General features: G+C 32.9%; 2 protein-coding genes and 1 pseudogene across 6 annotated transcripts in view; 1 reads left to right on the top strand and 2 right to left on the bottom strand.

Moving 5' to 3' along the window:
* LOC134240738 (uncharacterized) overlaps positions 1-18,548 on the top strand; it is a 119,862-nt gene that overhangs the window by 27,417 nt on the left and 73,897 nt on the right. For all 5 annotated transcript variants that reach the window (XM_062722823.1, XM_062722824.1, XM_062722820.1 and 2 more), the window contains 2 exons: positions 13,857-13,994; positions 16,160-16,291. In XM_062722823.1, the coding sequence (XP_062578807.1) occupies positions 13,857-13,994; positions 16,160-16,291 (270 nt within the window). The remainder of the gene's footprint in view (positions 1-13,856; positions 13,995-16,159; positions 16,292-18,548) is intronic.
* On the bottom strand, positions 1,611-3,487 carry LOC134240742 (uncharacterized; annotated as a pseudogene).
* LOC134240736 (uncharacterized) lies at positions 4,213-7,101 on the bottom strand. The gene is made up of 2 exons (XM_062722819.1): positions 6,890-7,101; positions 4,213-6,534 (listed from the first exon to the last, which is right to left on the bottom strand). The coding sequence occupies exon 2, from the start codon at positions 6,523-6,525 to the stop codon at positions 5,452-5,454; it is 1,074 nt and encodes a 357-aa protein (XP_062578803.1). The 5' UTR covers positions 6,526-6,534; positions 6,890-7,101; the 3' UTR covers positions 4,213-5,451.

The raw sequence follows: 18,548 nt of genomic DNA, 5'->3' as shown, positions 1-18,548 counted from the left end.
TATTAAAGTGAAAAAAACTCTTTTTTGGGCAAGTTCAACATGTACAATTCAGTAAAAGTTAAAGTAGAATTTGAAAAAGAAAAAATAAAATTAATATTTAATGACTCATTATGTTCAGTGTTTTGTTTGACACAAATGAAAATGCAACGTTGGAATCTGAATAAGAACAAGCTTCGGTTTCAATACAAATATTGTCCTGCGTTTTTTTTTTTAATATGAAAAGTTGTAACACAATAAAATAGTAACCCACTTTTTTCATGGAATCCTTCTTAAGAAAATATTGTTCACAAATATCGCCCACAAAGATTTTTAAAAGATACGAGATTTTTTGCTGAATTTTACACAACATATCCAAAAAAAAAAGTGGGCGATGGCTGTGGACATTATTTCTGAAGGAAAATTACCCTTCAAATCGGATATTTTGCGGATTTTCTGTTTAAAGGAGATAAAATACATCAAGTTAATGACGTCATATTTCCTGAATGATACTCCCTTATGCCAAATTCTTTCCTGATCTACTACAGACATTTACTTTACTAATATTTAAGGCCGTTTCAAAACTTTTCGAAAATATAAAGATGTAACTAGAATTATCGTACAGATAATGTGCATAATAGCTTTTGAAAGTTTTCTTAAAGCTTTCCAGAAAATTCAAATGAAGATAGCGATAAAAACATTAGCAAGAATATGTCTATCAACTCTGATGATATAACAACAATATCAAATTTTCAAGACAAACAATGTTATACAAGTCCTGTTATGTAAAGGGAATATAATATGTACATTGTATCTGATCTTTAAGATGAGAATTTAAGTATTCTCCTTTCTTTGGACAGCATTCAACAAAATAACTTATTGAAGAACTGAATTTATTTAAAAACCAGAACTTCCATGCAATATCAAGGTATTTGTGACAACCAAAAAAGATAAAAGTCTATGTATATAATTTATAGTAAATGAAAAACCTTTCTGTATAGGAAAGTAGGCAAAAGTCTTCAGCTTGACAGATCTAGATAAAAACCGGAAAACATTTATTGTCTGCCTTTTCTAACAACCCAAACAACTATTGAATCAATTCAAAATCATTCATTATATTTTGACAACCAATAGATTAATGTTTGAAATACGTAAAAGAGACTCTACATTTTGTAAATTTTTGAAACAGAGGAAGAATAAATTAGATGTTTAATTTGGCAATATCCAACTCTACAGATTTCTAGATTGTTTTGTGTCGCCTGCAATGGCGCAGTGGTTAGAGCGTCTGTTCTAGAGTCGCGAAGTAAGGAGTTGATTCTGGTTCGAATCCTAGTGTTTGATGGGGAACTCGGTCTTCACGGAGACCGTATAAACCGAGGTCCCTTGTTGCAGTAGGTGCAAGCACGGAAAAGATCCCTCCCTGTTCAATGGCTCAAAGTGTCGAGTATAGAACAAAAAATTCGCAGCTCTCCACCAGCAAGTGGTTGCATCTCCATATGAGTGAAAAATCCTCGAGAGGGACGTTAAATAATATACAATCAATTAATTGATCAGGTAGATGGTTTTGTTAAAAATTGTCAATTTATTATTTCAGACAATGAAGGCGATTGTAAAGTTATATAAGATTTATTTTTTTAGTTGGCGAACGCGGCCACGGCCTTAGGGCTGCCGGATGAAAGATTGGCAAGCCCTCAAATCATTATACATATACATTAAACATTACATTACATACATTACATTAAACATTATGCTACATTAACAATTTGAGGGCTTATAGTTTTAACCATTAATGAATATACATTATTCATAATGTATACATTATGTATTTTATCATTTAACATTATTCATTAATTATTATGCATACATTATGTATTTCATCATTATACATTATGATATTAACATTATACATTATTGGATTTATGATTGAGAAAAATAGACTAAATTATAATGGTACTGGGAAAAGATACTCGGTATTATAATGCTATCAAATCAATAAAAAACAAAAGCGTCGCGAAATATCGCTACATGGTTGTTCAAGCAAAGGGAGAACAACAACCGCTTAAGTTTGGAGGATGAGCGACGCCTAAATTTGCCGGCAACTATACGTTCGCCAACTGGAGAGCAGACCTGTTGCAATTTACATTGTAAGTTATATAGAAATATGTTATTGCCAAGGTCGGAAAGATGAACACCATCTTTAACAAATAATCCAAAAATATCTCGGGATAACTGATATAAAAACCATTATTCACGACAAACAATTTGCTAAGAAAACTGTTAATCTTTTGACTGCCATACTTTGAGATTTAACATTCTTACTGTAGCGCCATGAAGATCTGGGAAGAATATGAGACCACCCCATGATAGTATTTGAAAGTTTAGACCGAATCATTTGAATTGTTCCTTTCATCAATACGCGCAGCTCAAGTAAAGGCACATTACCTATATCACTACCCCCACAGTGAACAATTAAAACATCAGGTGATGGTATATACCTTAGTAGTAGCTGAATGTGGGGAAACAATTTTCTACAAGTTACACTACCCTTGACCTGCCAAAGGATGTGATAATTAAGACGTCTAAGACTCAAATGAGATTTTTCGGTTGAAAGGCTTGCTCGTTCAAAAGCCTACTTGATAATGGATGAGCCGACTATCCAAACTCTTTTTTTTTTTGCCCTATTGTGATAAAATATATTTCACTGATTTCTAATATAAAGTTTATAAGCATTTCAATACCATCTAACCTTTTTTTTTATTATCTCGGATTAAGAATGGCTTTTAGAAAAAGTGTCCGAGGCAGCCCCAGTTTGGAAGGATTGGGAAGTGTAATGTGAATTTGAAAGGCCTAAAAGATTTATAGCTTTATTAAGGACTGACGTAAATTGATAACGGGTAAGTGGACTGCCGTCTATGTGAACAAAAAGGGGACCATTAGTTTTTGGTCTGACAGACAAATATCTTTGTAAATGAAATAGGGGGCATATAACTGGCATAGGTGACTCGCTCAATTGAATTCTTGAACCATTTCCTGATTGGCCAGTCTTTGAAAAAGGGACTGTTAACAATAATATTTTCTTTTTTGCTGATTGATAGTATAAAATTTGTATATCTTTGATGCTGACAACATGATGATTGTCATTTGTTTTATTGCAAGTCACCGACTCCCAAAAAGGCATGATACGCTATTGAGAATGCAAAGCAAAATAGGTATGTTTCAAAATTGGAGGAGCATACTAAACTTGAGCTTGGTATTAGTTTTTCCAATTTTTTTTTTCGTAATTGGTAACCGAAGATCAACTGATTTACGGGAACGTTTTATACCCTCTTATAATTTTCTAACTAGAAAGCTTTAAGTATAATCCGTGGAACCTGTCAACTTGCATTTAAAACTTATACCCGATAAGTACGATAATATTGTGCTGTATGCTAAATCGCGAAGGGACAAGTGAGCAATTAAAATACACAAGTGCGATAGGGGAGGACCCCAAATACCTTCTAAACATAGTCATTCCTGAAAGTAGAAAATATCTTTAAACTATTTGTATACTATAGTTTCGTGTTAGGGCAACTGACTTGAGCGTTAAATGTTCTATTTCAGCTCTAATATCATCTTCATGAAATCTTCTGGGATGTGTACAGGATCTTTGTTCGCTTCTGGTGCGAGAGCCCGGAATCTTCCCCACTGTTTACGGGAAATAGAATCAGCGATAGAATTATTGCAACCACAAATATCATTAGCTCTAAAATACATATTGTTAAACATTGAATGGAGAATTAGAGGATGCACTAATTCCATTACTCTTTTAGATTTAGATGACTTCCTATTTAGAAAAGATACTATAAAGCGATGTTGTCTGTATGAAACATTTTTTTTTATTTTGGTGATGATTTTTGAATAATGCAACTGCCAAAACTATTGGAATTAATTCCAAGAAAGTTACATGTATATCCGACATCGTGTCTGAACCCTGCCATTTAGTGGGACAGGAAAAATTTCGTCCAGTGACCTTGTAGATAAACACCGCAGCCAAGTTGCGAATTTCCTTCGCTGTCCGTAAATAAGTGTAGCTCGAAATTTGAAAGTCAATTAATTTCTTTAAAAAATAAAAGTGCCGTTGAATTGTTCAATGAAACTTAGCCACACTTGTAAGTCGCTCTTCATACCGGTATTAACCCTTATGAAATGAGACGAATGTTTAATACCACACATGGCATCACAAAAACGACGATTATCAAAGATGAAAAACACTTGAAAATAACAGGGATTGCCCAATGCGCACATACCTTGTAGCATTCAATGACAAAACAAGCAAAGGAAAATTCAGAAACTATTTTATTTGGCTGAATGGGCCACGGCCGCTGAAATGAGGGAGCCGAGGCATCAATATTCTGCCTTGTAATGGCATCCCTAAAAATGCAAAGGGAACCCTGGGAACAGATGTTCACCTTTCGTGACTAGTCCAAAATGCACACAATATATTCAATTAAATGACAATAAGTTCCGAAAGCCTACTGGTGAGCCTAATAGCCGCCACGAGACCATGTCAAACATGGTCTGCGCCACCAGTAGGGAAAGCGTGACAGAACTTTAGTAAACCACCCCCTTCCTAAGAAAAACTTACTTTGAACTGCGATATGTCTAAAATAAATTCATTACTGGTCCTAAAATACCATTAATATGCAAATAACTTGGGGGCAAAGTATTGCCCAAATAAGCAAAGTTGTTGTCAGCAATGCAATGCAGAGCGGCAAAATCACTGCCCAAATACTGAGTAAGCGAAAATGTATCGCCAACTAAAGGACTAGTCACAAGCAAATGCAAGGCGCCAAATTACATGTAAGTAAATGACTAGCACTATGACCCCATAACTAGTCATAGCGCAGCCATGGCCCAAACTCTCCCTGTGCTGATAAAAACCTTTCATTCCAGGTATGAAATGAAAACTTGGAACCCTTGCTGTAACCTTTAACTACATCACACCTTGCTGATTAATGCCCCCCCCCCCCCCATGTCGCCGAGGTAAGAATTGAGAACATACTATAATAGTCACTTGACCAGTTTCCGCAAAATTTGAGTAACCCACCCTTATATCTAAATTCTAAAACTTTACAAAATATTACTCAACTTTTAACCTTAAATCTACCAACTTACCCCTTCCAGAAACAGGTATGTGAGGGGACAAATTTTAGGTTAAGCAGGGGGGGGGGTGTCAAATAGGGACAGTCACTCTTCCCAGGGTTATTTCTTTATTACATGTAACTCTTCGGCTTCGTCAATAAAATATACCTTAAAGACTCAGGATTCTCACAATCGTATGCTTGTCTACTGTCTAGAGCCCTTGTAAGTTGTAACTGAGCTTAAAAACCAAAATGAAAACATTCCAAGAAATTCAGGTGCAAAATGTGTCGAGAGGATAATTTGTTGAGCATTTTGCAAGGCTCGCAATTTTAAGGGGGGGGGGGGGGGGGTTTACTATTGATGTCTAAAAGACTGGGATGAACTCGATGCGGGTCTGTTATAGGTATTTGGGGCTGCTTGAGTTTCTGAGGGCAAGGAGCACCATGCTGACTGCGTGTTTGCCGACACAAGATTTGATGGAGAGCGAGTTATATCTTTGTGCTTATTGTGTGGGTGTGGCTGTGAGCAAAGGATACAAGTGTGACTGTACTGACATTGTTGTCTTGGACATGTACCTTTATAATTAAAATCATAACACTTGAGTGATGGGGGTTTGGGTTCTGATCCCTGCACAGTCTGCACCGTCATAGGTCTGTTATACATATAGAGCAACCACAACTCTTGGTCAACTACTGCAAATGATAAAACAGGATTACGCTCTTTTTTAAGACGGAACTGGATGTCATAGTCCCGCCAGCCCAACCCCATAATACGACTGGCGCCTAACCGTATTGTGTGCATATATTTTAACAAAGATACTGCTGCATGGGGATGAGCGGATGCATAAATCGTTGAAAAGATAAGGAAAGCGTCAGTCCATACTTGTATGTCCGTAATGGGTTTTGCTTTAGGCTTATTAGTGACTGCAAGTTTCCCGTCTTTTAGAGAAAAATATTTGGTGTCATCATTGGGGTCAGTTTCTGGGATATTATTAAGCAGTATACCTAAATTTATGTACTCCCCATTGGCAATCTTTATTTTTACATTGTTTGGGACGTTATGTCCTAACTCATTGTCGTAGCTGGGCACAGCTGCCCTACATGCACTAGAAATAATTGTATCACCTGACGTTTCATCCAAAATAGGGGAGGATGCTGGTTCTACTACACCCCCCTGTGATTCCTTTATCAAATCTGCTACGCTTTCAGTGACCTGTCTCAGTTGGTCTGCTGTCAACACCGCTGGTTGCGGAGATGCTGGAAGATTGCTAACTGGTAGCTGAGAATGGTCATGTGCTGAAGGATCCAACAGCAATGAGGGGACAGCCGATGCTGCAGCGACAGCATTCGCCGATCGAGGACCCCGTCCTCTCCTTTGACCTTTCCTTGGCGTGGGCTGACTATTACTGTTTGCTTTGCGCTTCGGCATTCTGTCTATCTGTAGTCGTCTCGCATTAAAAATATAGAAAATATCTTTTACAAAAACAGCAAAAGCTCAAATCATCCGTAATTATAATTCTGTTTAGGATCAAGAATGTTATTATTAGGCTATTAAGAAATTATATAAACACGTGCTGCTCCGCATGGCCGCATGGCGGCATGTTTTGCCTAGATTTTTTTTTTTTTTGTTTGAACCAATCCGTCGTAACTATAACAAATATCTATGCATCGAAGCGTAAAAATGTGCTAAGAACCTTTTCCAAAACTTATAAAAATAAGATAAATATTTTTTTTATAAGACAGACCAGCTAAAACAATGAAAATGATTTGCTGATTCAAAAACACATCCTTACCTTTGAAAGTTTCAGCGTCGACTGATGACACGACTTGGTGTGACGTCAAATGTACTATTTGGGTAACACTAATAACCCCAGGAAAGAGAGGAATAATTCTATACGGGTTGGCTAACATAAACTGTCAACCGAACCCGATCAAAATAAAAATATAAAAAATAAGGTACATGTATTTCACTTTGATAAATGGCTTTAACCTTGATTGGTTAAATCCCATTAAAGGGACGAACTGCTGGAATGGCTTTAGCGCCGAAATTAAGAGACCCTATTAAGGACTGTAGCTCTTTTAATCTTAGTTTAGTTCTTCTCAAGATTGTCTCGATCGTTTTCTTAAGTCCAATGGTTTTTTTCTTCTGGTATACCTAGAACCATTTTTTCTGTGTCAATTTCTATACCGAAAAGAACCAAATGAATGAATGCGTAGGACCAATAGTGTTTTCCTCTGCTAGTGGAATTCCGAATTCAAGACAAGTATTCTGAAAGTTTGACATTAATAATTTACATACTTTGAAATCTCTGGCAGCAAAAATAAAATCGTCAAGATAATGGTTTAACGTTTCTATGCCTGCTTTTGTGACAGTTACCCACTGTAAAAAATGAGCAAATTTTTCCCAAAGGGCACAACTTGTGCCGAACAGCCTATAGTTAAATAAATATCGTAATAAACTTTTTATTGAATTTAAAACCAAATAATTCATGATCTGAAGGGTGTACTGGTAGTAACCGAAATGCTGATTTGACACCCATGGTCTTTTTTGCAAGAAGGAGATTTACCTAATGCTGCAATCATTTCTAAGACTTCATCGAAAGGTGTGTAGTGAACCGTACAATAATCAGGATCGATAAAATCGTTTACACTATTTCCTTTGGGAAATGATAGATGATGTATTAAGCGTCAATCTCCGTCTTTTATAGGAACGATACCTATAGTGATATTCTAAAATTTTGCAAGGGTACTTGATAAACTGGACCTGCGACTCGCCATAATGCAATTTCTTTGTCTATTTTTTGCTTTACTTCGTTCGGGAGTTGCGAAGGTGAAACTGAATTACTACATGTCGATGAAAAACGCTGACCTGAATATTGATTTCAAAATTCTTTTTTAAGTCATTGAAATACACAGCCAGAGAATACACTAAAATGAGTATAACAACAACTGGCAAAATGGCACACCATTCTTTCAGAATAAGATGATGAACCCTGTCTTTAATAATCTTTACTACCTCCTTTATTTATTTGTCGCCCACAATCCTTTTCCACTTATTCCTTATTCCTTCTCTCTCTCTCTCTCTCTCTCTCTCTCTCTCTCTGTCTCTTACACAAATGAATACTTACGTTGTGGAGTTCAAATACTCACAGTAATCAAAAAGGCTCTCTTACAGGCATGCATGTTTAGTGATAGCTGCAATAATGTAGCCCTCTCCGATTTTTTTTAATCTGATATTTTCTGGAGAGGGCTACAATTCCATCGCATCTCCGTAATGGTGCAAATATTTTTTTTTTAATAGGAGCGACTGCAGGCAAAATAAATTATTTTTACATACAACTTACTTCTAATAAGTCGAATTTTTTATTCAATGTCAACAGTAGGCCCCGTTAAATGCAAAAAACTTGTAAAATAACTCTGCATGTTTCCTGGTAGTTTACTTCAGCAGCCATGACAGTTCACGCGTGACGTAATGAGACTTTCGCTTGAAATTTAGAACAACTGAATAAAGCAATTATCGGTGTTTATAAATGTATGTGCTGAATTTCATCACAAAAACATAGGTATATGGGTCATTCTCAAATTTTGTCCAGATTCCATCAAGAGAATTTAGAGAAAATAAATCCTGAGAACTAAATACTTTAAAGTTTTATGTTAGTAATGAAACATCAGAGATGCGTAAAAAATGTTGAAACACTAAGAATTCTATCAACATTTACTATAAAATCCATTTTAAGTAGGTACATCCAGCAATAAACGTCCATGGTGTTACTTACTTAGAAATCGCAATAAAATAATAACTAACAAAAATTTAAGTTTTCTAAAATCATAATCTCAACATCTGGATCAAAAATATTCTATCAAAACAAACTGAGGGTTCTTAAGAAAGAAATTTCAGATGACATGAAGCTGAAAGTTGTTAAAATTATAAAATTTGATTATTCTTACATATATATCTTGAGCATATGTCATTTTACCTCAGCATGAAACACCGGCTTTGTGGATATACTTTGTATTAGAAGACAACAGGATTATGTAGCAAGTTTTGATAAAATTGTAGAAAGATTTAGAAAATAAATTCAGGAAAAATGGTTGAGTTACACCAAGGACATATTCATAACACAAAGGACATAAAAGTAACACAAAAGACGTTTTGTTCAAATCTAAAGAATAAATAATAAATGTGTTCCCCTTCCCCCGAAAAAAGCACAGCAATGGCATTATCTAATAGATGTTAATGAAAGTATATGATTTTAAGAAAAAAATTGCTTGAGATTTCATTTCTTTCTACATTTGGAGTCCGACTAGTAACACCAATGATTAAAAAGTAACAACATAGACATAATTGTCCAATTATAAAGATACGCAAACATCAACAAAAAATAAAAATAAGTTATGCATGAATAATGCAGGATTACTATCATGGGACCTAGAATCATTGATCGGTGCATGTACAAGTATTTGTATGTCCAAAAACAAGTTGTAACACCAAAGACAAAAGATAACATAAAGGACATCTCATTCTGTTTGTTGTTTTTACATACAGCCTCCTTCCACACTGGGCTATCTATTTGATACTTCCTACCTACGGTATGTGGAGGACGAATTATAACCAAAACGACGTCACCTATGTTGTACTAATATTCATCTTTTAAAGTTCTTGGTCAAATTTAGTTTTTTTTATTTTCATTACAGCTTTGATCATACATGAAGCTCTGATTGTCTCTTATCCAGTGTTTCAGCATTTTTATCTGGTTTCTTTTCCAGGATCTCAATGTTTCCAGTATTTTTATTCATTTTTTTTTCTGGGAACTCTGGTTTCTCTAGTTTCTCTTCATATGTACTCTTTTGTCTGCCCTTCCTTTTTTTATAAATTATTTAATTTTATATTAAGTGTTGATCAGCTGCATAAAGAATATACCTTTGCCAAATGCCTATTTGTTGTTTGAAATAAATTTCAAGATATGCTGGGAAAGATAGAGATCCATATTAAGTACTGCCTCTACTATAATGTCAACTCTTACTTCAGCGCTCTGACTTCATTCCAGAAGTTTTAATATACTTCTATAGTGTAAGGTTTACAAACATTATATTTCCAACCTTTACGGGGAAAATCAATTAGACAAATCTGTATGAAGAGTATCTTCATCTACATTCAAACAAAAATTCATGATTGGTGACAGATGCATTGTTCCTCTGAAATATAATCCTTGATATCGCTTTTGATAGTGATGAAAAATTCGTAACTATTTCATCGTCGGACATACACATTCCATGCTAGAATAGTCAAATGTTCTATATCTGACGTTACTTTGAAGGTGTCTGGTTTCTTTGATCTTTCACTTGTCTGTCTGTCTCTTTTTTGCAACTTTTGAAATGTTTCGTCCTTCCAATATCTTCATCGAGAGAACATAACATAGAATCAACAGGTTTCAGAGTAAAAAAAATGTCATATATCATGAAATCCTGGATTTTTATTTTATTCCCTTGTGTTCCTATACTTCCCTGGAGTTACCACTTTAACCATCTCGTTTTTAAGGACTTCATTATATTTAATGTAACTCAAATTGTACCATCTCCCCACAATTGTTTTCTTTTATATATTGAACACAATTACGACTTCATACATGGTATTTTTATTTCATTTTTCTATCTTAAATGCTTGTCGTGTCCCTTGTGTAACTGAATTTGTCTATAATGTTACCATAGTTAAGTATTATAGGGTTAAAAAGGGGTAAAGATGTATTTCATAAGAAATTTTGATATTTCAATTTACTCAAAATAAATAATTCTCTCTACTCTACCGCTGAAGCAAGAATAACTACAAGAGTATATTAATAATGAAAATGTTTCATCATTTTGACGTCCATAGAGTTACCAAATTTGTCCTTTGTGTTACAGTCATATCATTTATTGAATGAATTTGTAGCGTGTATAAAATATTATATGTAAAACATATGATCAGATGATACAAATATTATTGATATACTATTTTCGATAAACTTTACACATTATCTTTTATTTTTAAATTGTAAATAATGAAGTTTCTGTACAGATTGTCCATAGAGTAATTAAATACGTCCGTCGAGTAACTTTTCCTACAGTAACAAAATGGACAGTAACGCCAGGGAATTACTACATCAAAAGTTACAAGTAAAAAAGCAATGGCTGCATTAAAAAGATATAGCACAGCTCCTACATCATGTGTATTTCACTTCAAAGTCGCTCAATGCATCACAAACATTATATATTAATTTATCTTCACATTATTTAAGTAACTCCAAGGACCTGAAAATAAATTACTCTTTCAACCAACCTCAACTGAAACCAAATATTGTGTCTACGGGGTGAAACACACATGTTTTGTGTCTTTTTATATTTTGGCGGGATCAATATCTTTAGAAGGCGGCTGATGCTGAAGAGTTCCTTCAAGAAAAATAACTGTTACAGATAACTTTTATGTCTTGGTTACTCCAAGGACACGGCGAAAATCACAAAGTTTTTTTAACGTTTATTGCTTAAAAAATTATATTCTTACTTTTTTCAGTCACCTTTTAGCATTTTTTTAAACAATGTTAAGTATTTACAATACATTAAAGGTATTTTATACTCCCAAATTATATTTACTGTCTCAATAAGGAGGGTTGAAAATACACCCTCGGCGAAATCACAAGCAATTTTCTTAAATTTAACTCATACTGAAGGATTTTTTCAGTATTTATATCAATTTTTAATCATACTTTAAATAGGTTCTCTTAATTTTAGATCATTGTTAAGTTCATGAGCACAAAAAAGTTTTTATTTTATTAAAATATTTACCAGAAAACTTGTATCACTGAAATCTGGACATTTTTTGAGAATGACCCATATAAAACCATTTTAAGTGTTATTTTTATGCAAGCAGCGATATTTATGTTTAAAATAAGGGAATTCCAAAAAGATCCGCTCCTATAGAACCTAAATTCTCATTGGCTGTCCCAAAATACAATCTATCAAGGTCAGTAAACATGGCGGATAATTTCGAGTTGTGATGTTGACATACACGAAAAATTAGCGATATAGGGATCGTTCTGTATATTTTTGCATTGGTTTACGTCTTGGATGACTACTTATTTGGAGTCAAGGTAAGAAATTTTAATAAAATAGCCATTTACTGTTAATTTGAGCCGAAATCCGTGCGGGAGCAAATCACTCCCGCAGCTGCACCATTATAGAGATCCTAAGGAGTTGTAGCCCTCTCCCAAAAAAAAAAAAAAAAAAAAAAAAAAAAAAAAAAAAAGGGAGAGGGCTACATTATTGCAGCTAGTTTAGTGATAATACAAGAATAAAGAGCTCTCCTAAAGGGAGACGTCCATAAGAGACAAGACCTAACTTAGATAACTACTAAGTTTAAGTTTCCATAAATGTCCTACAGAATTATTTCCTTTCTTTCTCATATTTAACTCCAGTACTGTCCATATCCAATAGAAAAGTACAATTTAAAAAAAACACTACTATCTACTTTTAATTTTTAATTTTAATGTTTTCTTTCCACCAACGAAAAAACCAATCTTGAGAAACATGAATGTTATTTATTTTCCATGCAGAGATCTCGCAAGCCATGTGGCGGAAAATAAATATTCTAAAATAAATACAAGAATATAAGAACTGTGTCAATGTACTCGTATATTATAAAAAAACAATTAAGGAATGAAGCTTATTTCAACTTTTGTATACGATGTAACATACATGTAACTTGGGACTGTTTACGCTTTATAAATTGCAAAGTGGTTTATAAAAAAGCGTAAACTGTCCCAAGTTATGTTATATCGTATGTTGAAATAAGCTTCATTTCTTTAATTGTTTCTATAATATAAATTATATATTCTATTGGAATTCCAATAGATTTTTGAAAGTCCTGGTCGCAGGATCTTGAAACAGACTGAGACTTAAGTCAAAATTGTAATTGCCTGAAAGATGTTTATGAATAACTGAACGAATCTCTACTTTTGCTGTTCACAACATTTTTGTAAATCAATATAAAAATATATTTTAATTGTTGTCTACTTGACGTAATCAAAATTCTAGTACAGCATGAATATTTTGACTTAAGCTTAAGATGTTTCATGATCCTGGTCTCTGGTCTCCAAAGAACAATAAAGACATTGGTAATCAGAAACAGAAGCATCTTTTTGATGTCAATATCATAGTACTTGTGTGTACAATCAGAATATTTTTAACAAAATAATTTTGCAAATGACAAATGACAAGGTAAGTAATTTTACGAAAATGCAATGAAATTTTAAAAAATTAACTTTAAATTATTGTGGGTAATAGACGTGTTTAAAGTTGAAAAGTCGTAAGTTTTTATGTTCTTGATTTTGGTTAAATCTTGTGATTTAAAATTTTCCAAAAGTTCCTTGAAATTTGAATCTAATAATTATAATGAGGCAATTCACTTTGTCTTAAACGTAGCCATTCGTGTGTGCTAAGATCAGACCTTCGCCAACGACCAAACGAACAAACAATTTTAGACAAAGCCTAGTTATATGTCTAAAACATATTCAATGCAATTAAACATTACAGACTATTTTTTGAAGTGTGATTTTCTTTTTCTTTATTCATTCATTTATTTATTTATTGTTTTTTTTTTTTTTATTTATTTTTTTTTTTTGCTTAGAACTTAGAACATGTCCAAATATGAAATTACAAAACTTTCGACAAAATAACCTGTATGTTCTGTGTAAAATACTGATTTCAAGGTGTTTTTTTTTTCTTTAGCTGATGTTCCTATTGGTGGAGCATGTGTGTCAGATATCCACTGCAGAGACAAAACATACTCTGGTATTTGCTTACATTCAACTTGTACGTGTGGAGAGGGATATGTGTACAATGCAAGCGAGAACAGTTGTGTTGCAGGTAGCTATTCTAACCAAGATTCTTTTTTTAAATCAATTAAAATAAGATATACTGAATGCCATGAGTTTACGGTTTTTGAAACTATTGTTTTTTCTATAATCAAAGAGTGATTGGACGAATATTATTATGCTTTCAAAGAAAAGTCTGGGTAAATATAGTCTTGGTAAATATAGAATTTACTCCTACTTTAGTCGTTATTTCTCTGTACTAGTTCAAAAAGGGGCTTACAAGTTCATTTCAATTTCCAACTTACAGTTATAGACAATTACTGCTTATGTACGGTATCTATCTAACAACAATGACATTTGCTGATTTTATCATTACTGCCGATGCAGATAAACTTATACGTTTTACTGTTCCTGCTGAAATACTCAGTCCGTAACAACTCATATCGTTAAAATGAAACGTGTTTTGAAATTTTAGGCATTATTGTATTGCTCTCGAAAAGATAAGTAGATTACAATGTTTAAATAACATAATTGGATAGGTATTAATACATAATTGCAATGTCAGGTTCACATAATAAACATTTCAGAGTAATAAGCGATCCTTGTAGATAAAATATGATTGCTCTTTATGCTGCCCTATTTTTTTAACGAGGCCCGATCTAGTTGAAAATTACTAAAACGGAATGCTAACAGATTTTAATTTTTGGAAATATTTTTGTATGTATTATGCTTAGAAAAATTAGAACGAAATTTTGTTACCTTACCTTTATTGTAGTAAAATGGGGGCACTGTCAAGATATGGACCATTTTTCATGTTTTAATACACAATTACATAATAAAATTCTCCAATAAACAAAGAAATTGAAAATTAAAAAAAAATACATGGTGAAATGTTTTGTTTTTCACATATATCATGCAATTTTTATTCTTCTTATAAAAAATGAAAAGAAAATTGGAGGTAGCCTTTATTGCAGTGAAAAGGGGGCATATCAGAACACAAAATTAGGATTTATCTTATCCAACTAGATATGAAATAAGTCGCCATGGGTTTACATAACATCAATAAACGATTGCAATACTGTATTGGTTTCTAAAAAATAAATAATTCTTACATTTTGAAATAATTTTCTCTCCGTGCATTATTTTTTTTTCTTAACAAGCGACGTTGTTATTCGTGAAAAAGGGGGGGGGGGACAAAAAGGCGACAAATGACGAATTTTACTAATATCATGTAATATATAGGAAAATGAAAATAATATTTCGGGGTTGCATTTAAACTGTTCATAGACTGATTTTTTTTTTTTAACTCAAACTGATCTATGCATATTTAAGTCCTCAATATAAAAAGGGTGTGTATAAACACTTCAACATGTTCGAACAAGAAAGACTAAAATCGTTTACTTTTGGTTGCAACTTGTTTTTTTAACTCACAAATTGAAATAAAACAAGGAAAAATTGATGAATATGTACCAAGAAATTGATACCTCAAAATAAATCATGCTCCAAAGTTGTTCATTAATTAAACAAATATTTAAAAAAAAACATGTAAATAATAGAAATACCAGCTTTCAACATGTATATCCTATAGAGCTACCAGGTATCCAAGATCAGCGAAACATTTTAGCGCAAATTGACGTCATTTTAATTGTGACGTTACTGTGTTCAATTGTGACGGCAGTCTAGGGTACTGTGACGTGCCTGAGTCGACGCTGCGTTAAAACGTATGCGTAGTTCAAGTAGATTGGGCCTCGTTAATTCCAAATTTTGATTTTTATCAACAAGAATAGCACTTGATTAAAATGGAAAATAGATTGAAGTATGAAGCGTTGTTTACTATTTCCAGAAATAAGTTTTATTTCAAATCATGGTGTGAAGAATACTCTCATATATGTACTTATCTAATTCACATAAGAAAATATTACGACGCGTTGCTTAATAAATAAGAATTTAAAGGAGCTGAATATAAATGTTTTAGGTAAACTATTCTGAGTCATTAATATAAGCATAGGCAATATAAAATAGAAATTAATATTAATACAATAGACCAAATTTGTATGGGAAGACTATAATTGAAAAAATCTAAGTGAAAATGCATACATTTTATTTTCTTTGGCATTTTTAAATAGATTTTCAGTACAATGGTATTCTATGAAAAAAGGAAGATAATGCATGTACCATTCATAAACGAAATGATTAATTAAGGAAATTTAATTTTAGCTGATCATCCTGTTAATGGAATATTTGTGCCATACATCCAGTGCAAAGACAGACTCTTTTCTGGTGTTTGTTTGGATTCGAGATGCCGATGTGGAGAGGGATTTATTTCACGAGACAACAAATGCCTTGCAGGTAAAGGATCATGAAAATGGAAACCTTTATCTAAGGGGTAACAGGCCTTGAGGTTAAAAAATCTATTCTTTGTATTTTTCTTATATTCTCTACATTTTTATTTAGTATGTCCTACACATTTCAAAGCAATTTTTTCTTCAGATTTCTTGATATCACCATACAAATATCGTCAATATATATTGTCTATATATTGTTTTGATTCTTTGTGTTTACGGATCCATTTCTGAGTCTATATCAGAAATGTTGAAGTGCATACAACAAATATTCAGAAATCGAGGATTGTCCCAGAATTTTATACACGAGGCTAATATCTCTAAAAGAAATTTATGTATCTTTATATGATTTTCTGGGTTGATAACACAAAATCCTGCGAAATGAAATATCTTACAATTAAGAGAATCTCTGCTCCTAAAAATGTAAAATTTATTTTAATTCCTATTTTAAAAATAGATATGTATTACGATGCACTTATTCTAATATGTTCTATGTTATTTACCTTATCAGGTCCAACCAGGTAAACATGTATATGGCGTCACTGACATAATAGACTGTAGCGTTTAACAAAAACCAAGAAGGATGGATAGCTCAATTTCACAATTTTAAGAGCACTTCTCTGAAACCACTTAAACTACGTTGCAACGCATGGTCATCGATTTTGATGAAACTTCACCCATTCTTAGTACTTGACACCAGAAACATATATCGAATAATTTTTTGGTTGCTATGTTTCTTGATTGCCTTGGTAACAGTAACAAAAATGTGAAAAATTGAGATTTTCAGATACTTTAAATCTTTACTGCACCTTAATAAAAACAAGGAAAATCAAACAAACCATTCTCACAAAAACATGACACTTCTAGAATATATCTCTAAGAACAATGTAAGTGGTAACCAGGGTAACAGTTTGTATACATTTTTAAAAAAAAACTGAAATATGCTAAAAATGCTCAGCATTCACTGATGGTAGGTATTACATGTTTGAACTCAATCAACAACTTAAGAAAAACAAGGCAAATGTTTGTACTTCAGTATACAGGTATAAGTAATATTATTCTACAAATAAATTTTATGATTGCCATGGTAACACAGTGTAACCAAGTAAAATCAGTTACTAGGACCCAGTTACTTGGGTTAATACCACTTTTTGAGGAAAAACATGAAACTCAAGACTGCCAGATATGCATCCTTTGAACCTTGCATCAACAACACCATAAAAAAATGGGATTTATTGCTACTTTGCAGTGTCACCAAGGAAAAGATGCACCTAATTGCTAAAAGTGCATTTTCTTGGCTTCTTTAAGAATTTATTTTCCATTAATTCAAGAAACATATTATATTACTCACCTTGAATAGTACTAATCTGGTTGAACTAAAGTTGAATATCATATATTAATAAAATTTTATGAAGAAAACAACGCTGTTGCTATGGTAACGAAAAAGGAATATGTTCACATTTGTAATATTTGATTCAGTTTTAAATCCTGTGTGCGAGCATTTTGCATCCAGTTAGAGATTGGATGATAGTCAAAATTAAAAGCCAGGTTAGTCCTTAATAACCATCAATTATTTAAGTTTTGTGAATCTACATTGATGGGTACGTATCAAAGGAAACAAAATATTTTGAAGCTCTTTTTTCTGCTTATGTCCAAAGCAACGCTCAATTTAAAGAATCTGATTTAGATTTTTTAATGGGAAAATTGGGACCACACCAACAGCTTTAAAAATTAATCATCAATTAGAAAGAAATGTTTTTTTTCTTTAAAGATAGGATCTCATTTAAACATACAGAGGGTATATTTTAAGGGTTTCTATGGTTAAAAACTTTGATAACCATTGGACAACCAAAATAAAATATCATAATTTGTTCTAGGTATATGTTTCAAGGCTCTTTTCTCTATTATTTAGTCACATTTATTCCAGTTTTTTTTTTCTTTTTCATTTTTACGTGTATGACGTTCTACAATTCATTGAATATTTTTTAATACTTTGTTACGATAGTAACGTATGCAATATTTGATTTACCAAACATGTTTATCATGCATTTCAGACATCAAACTTTAAGCTTTAGGAAACAGTCATTTCTAACCATTCGCTTTGCCACAAATGTAAATTAACTATGGGGCCATAAACATGTTAAATATGCCGTTTTTCAAACTTTAAGACGTGTTGGTAACTTTATCACATAGCAACCAAATTTTGCGCTAAATTAGTTTAGGGTATCAAAGACTTTTATCAAAAAGAGGTTAGTAAAATTCTT

Source organism: Saccostrea cucullata, unplaced genomic scaffold (genome assembly GCF_032062105.1).
Source record: "Saccostrea cucullata isolate Sc308-1 unplaced genomic scaffold, CSIRO_AGI_Scuc_v1 ctg906, whole genome shotgun sequence".
NCBI lineage: Eukaryota > Metazoa > Mollusca > Bivalvia > Ostreida > Ostreidae > Saccostrea > Saccostrea cuccullata.
This window is presented reverse-complemented; position numbering and strand designations above follow the sequence as displayed.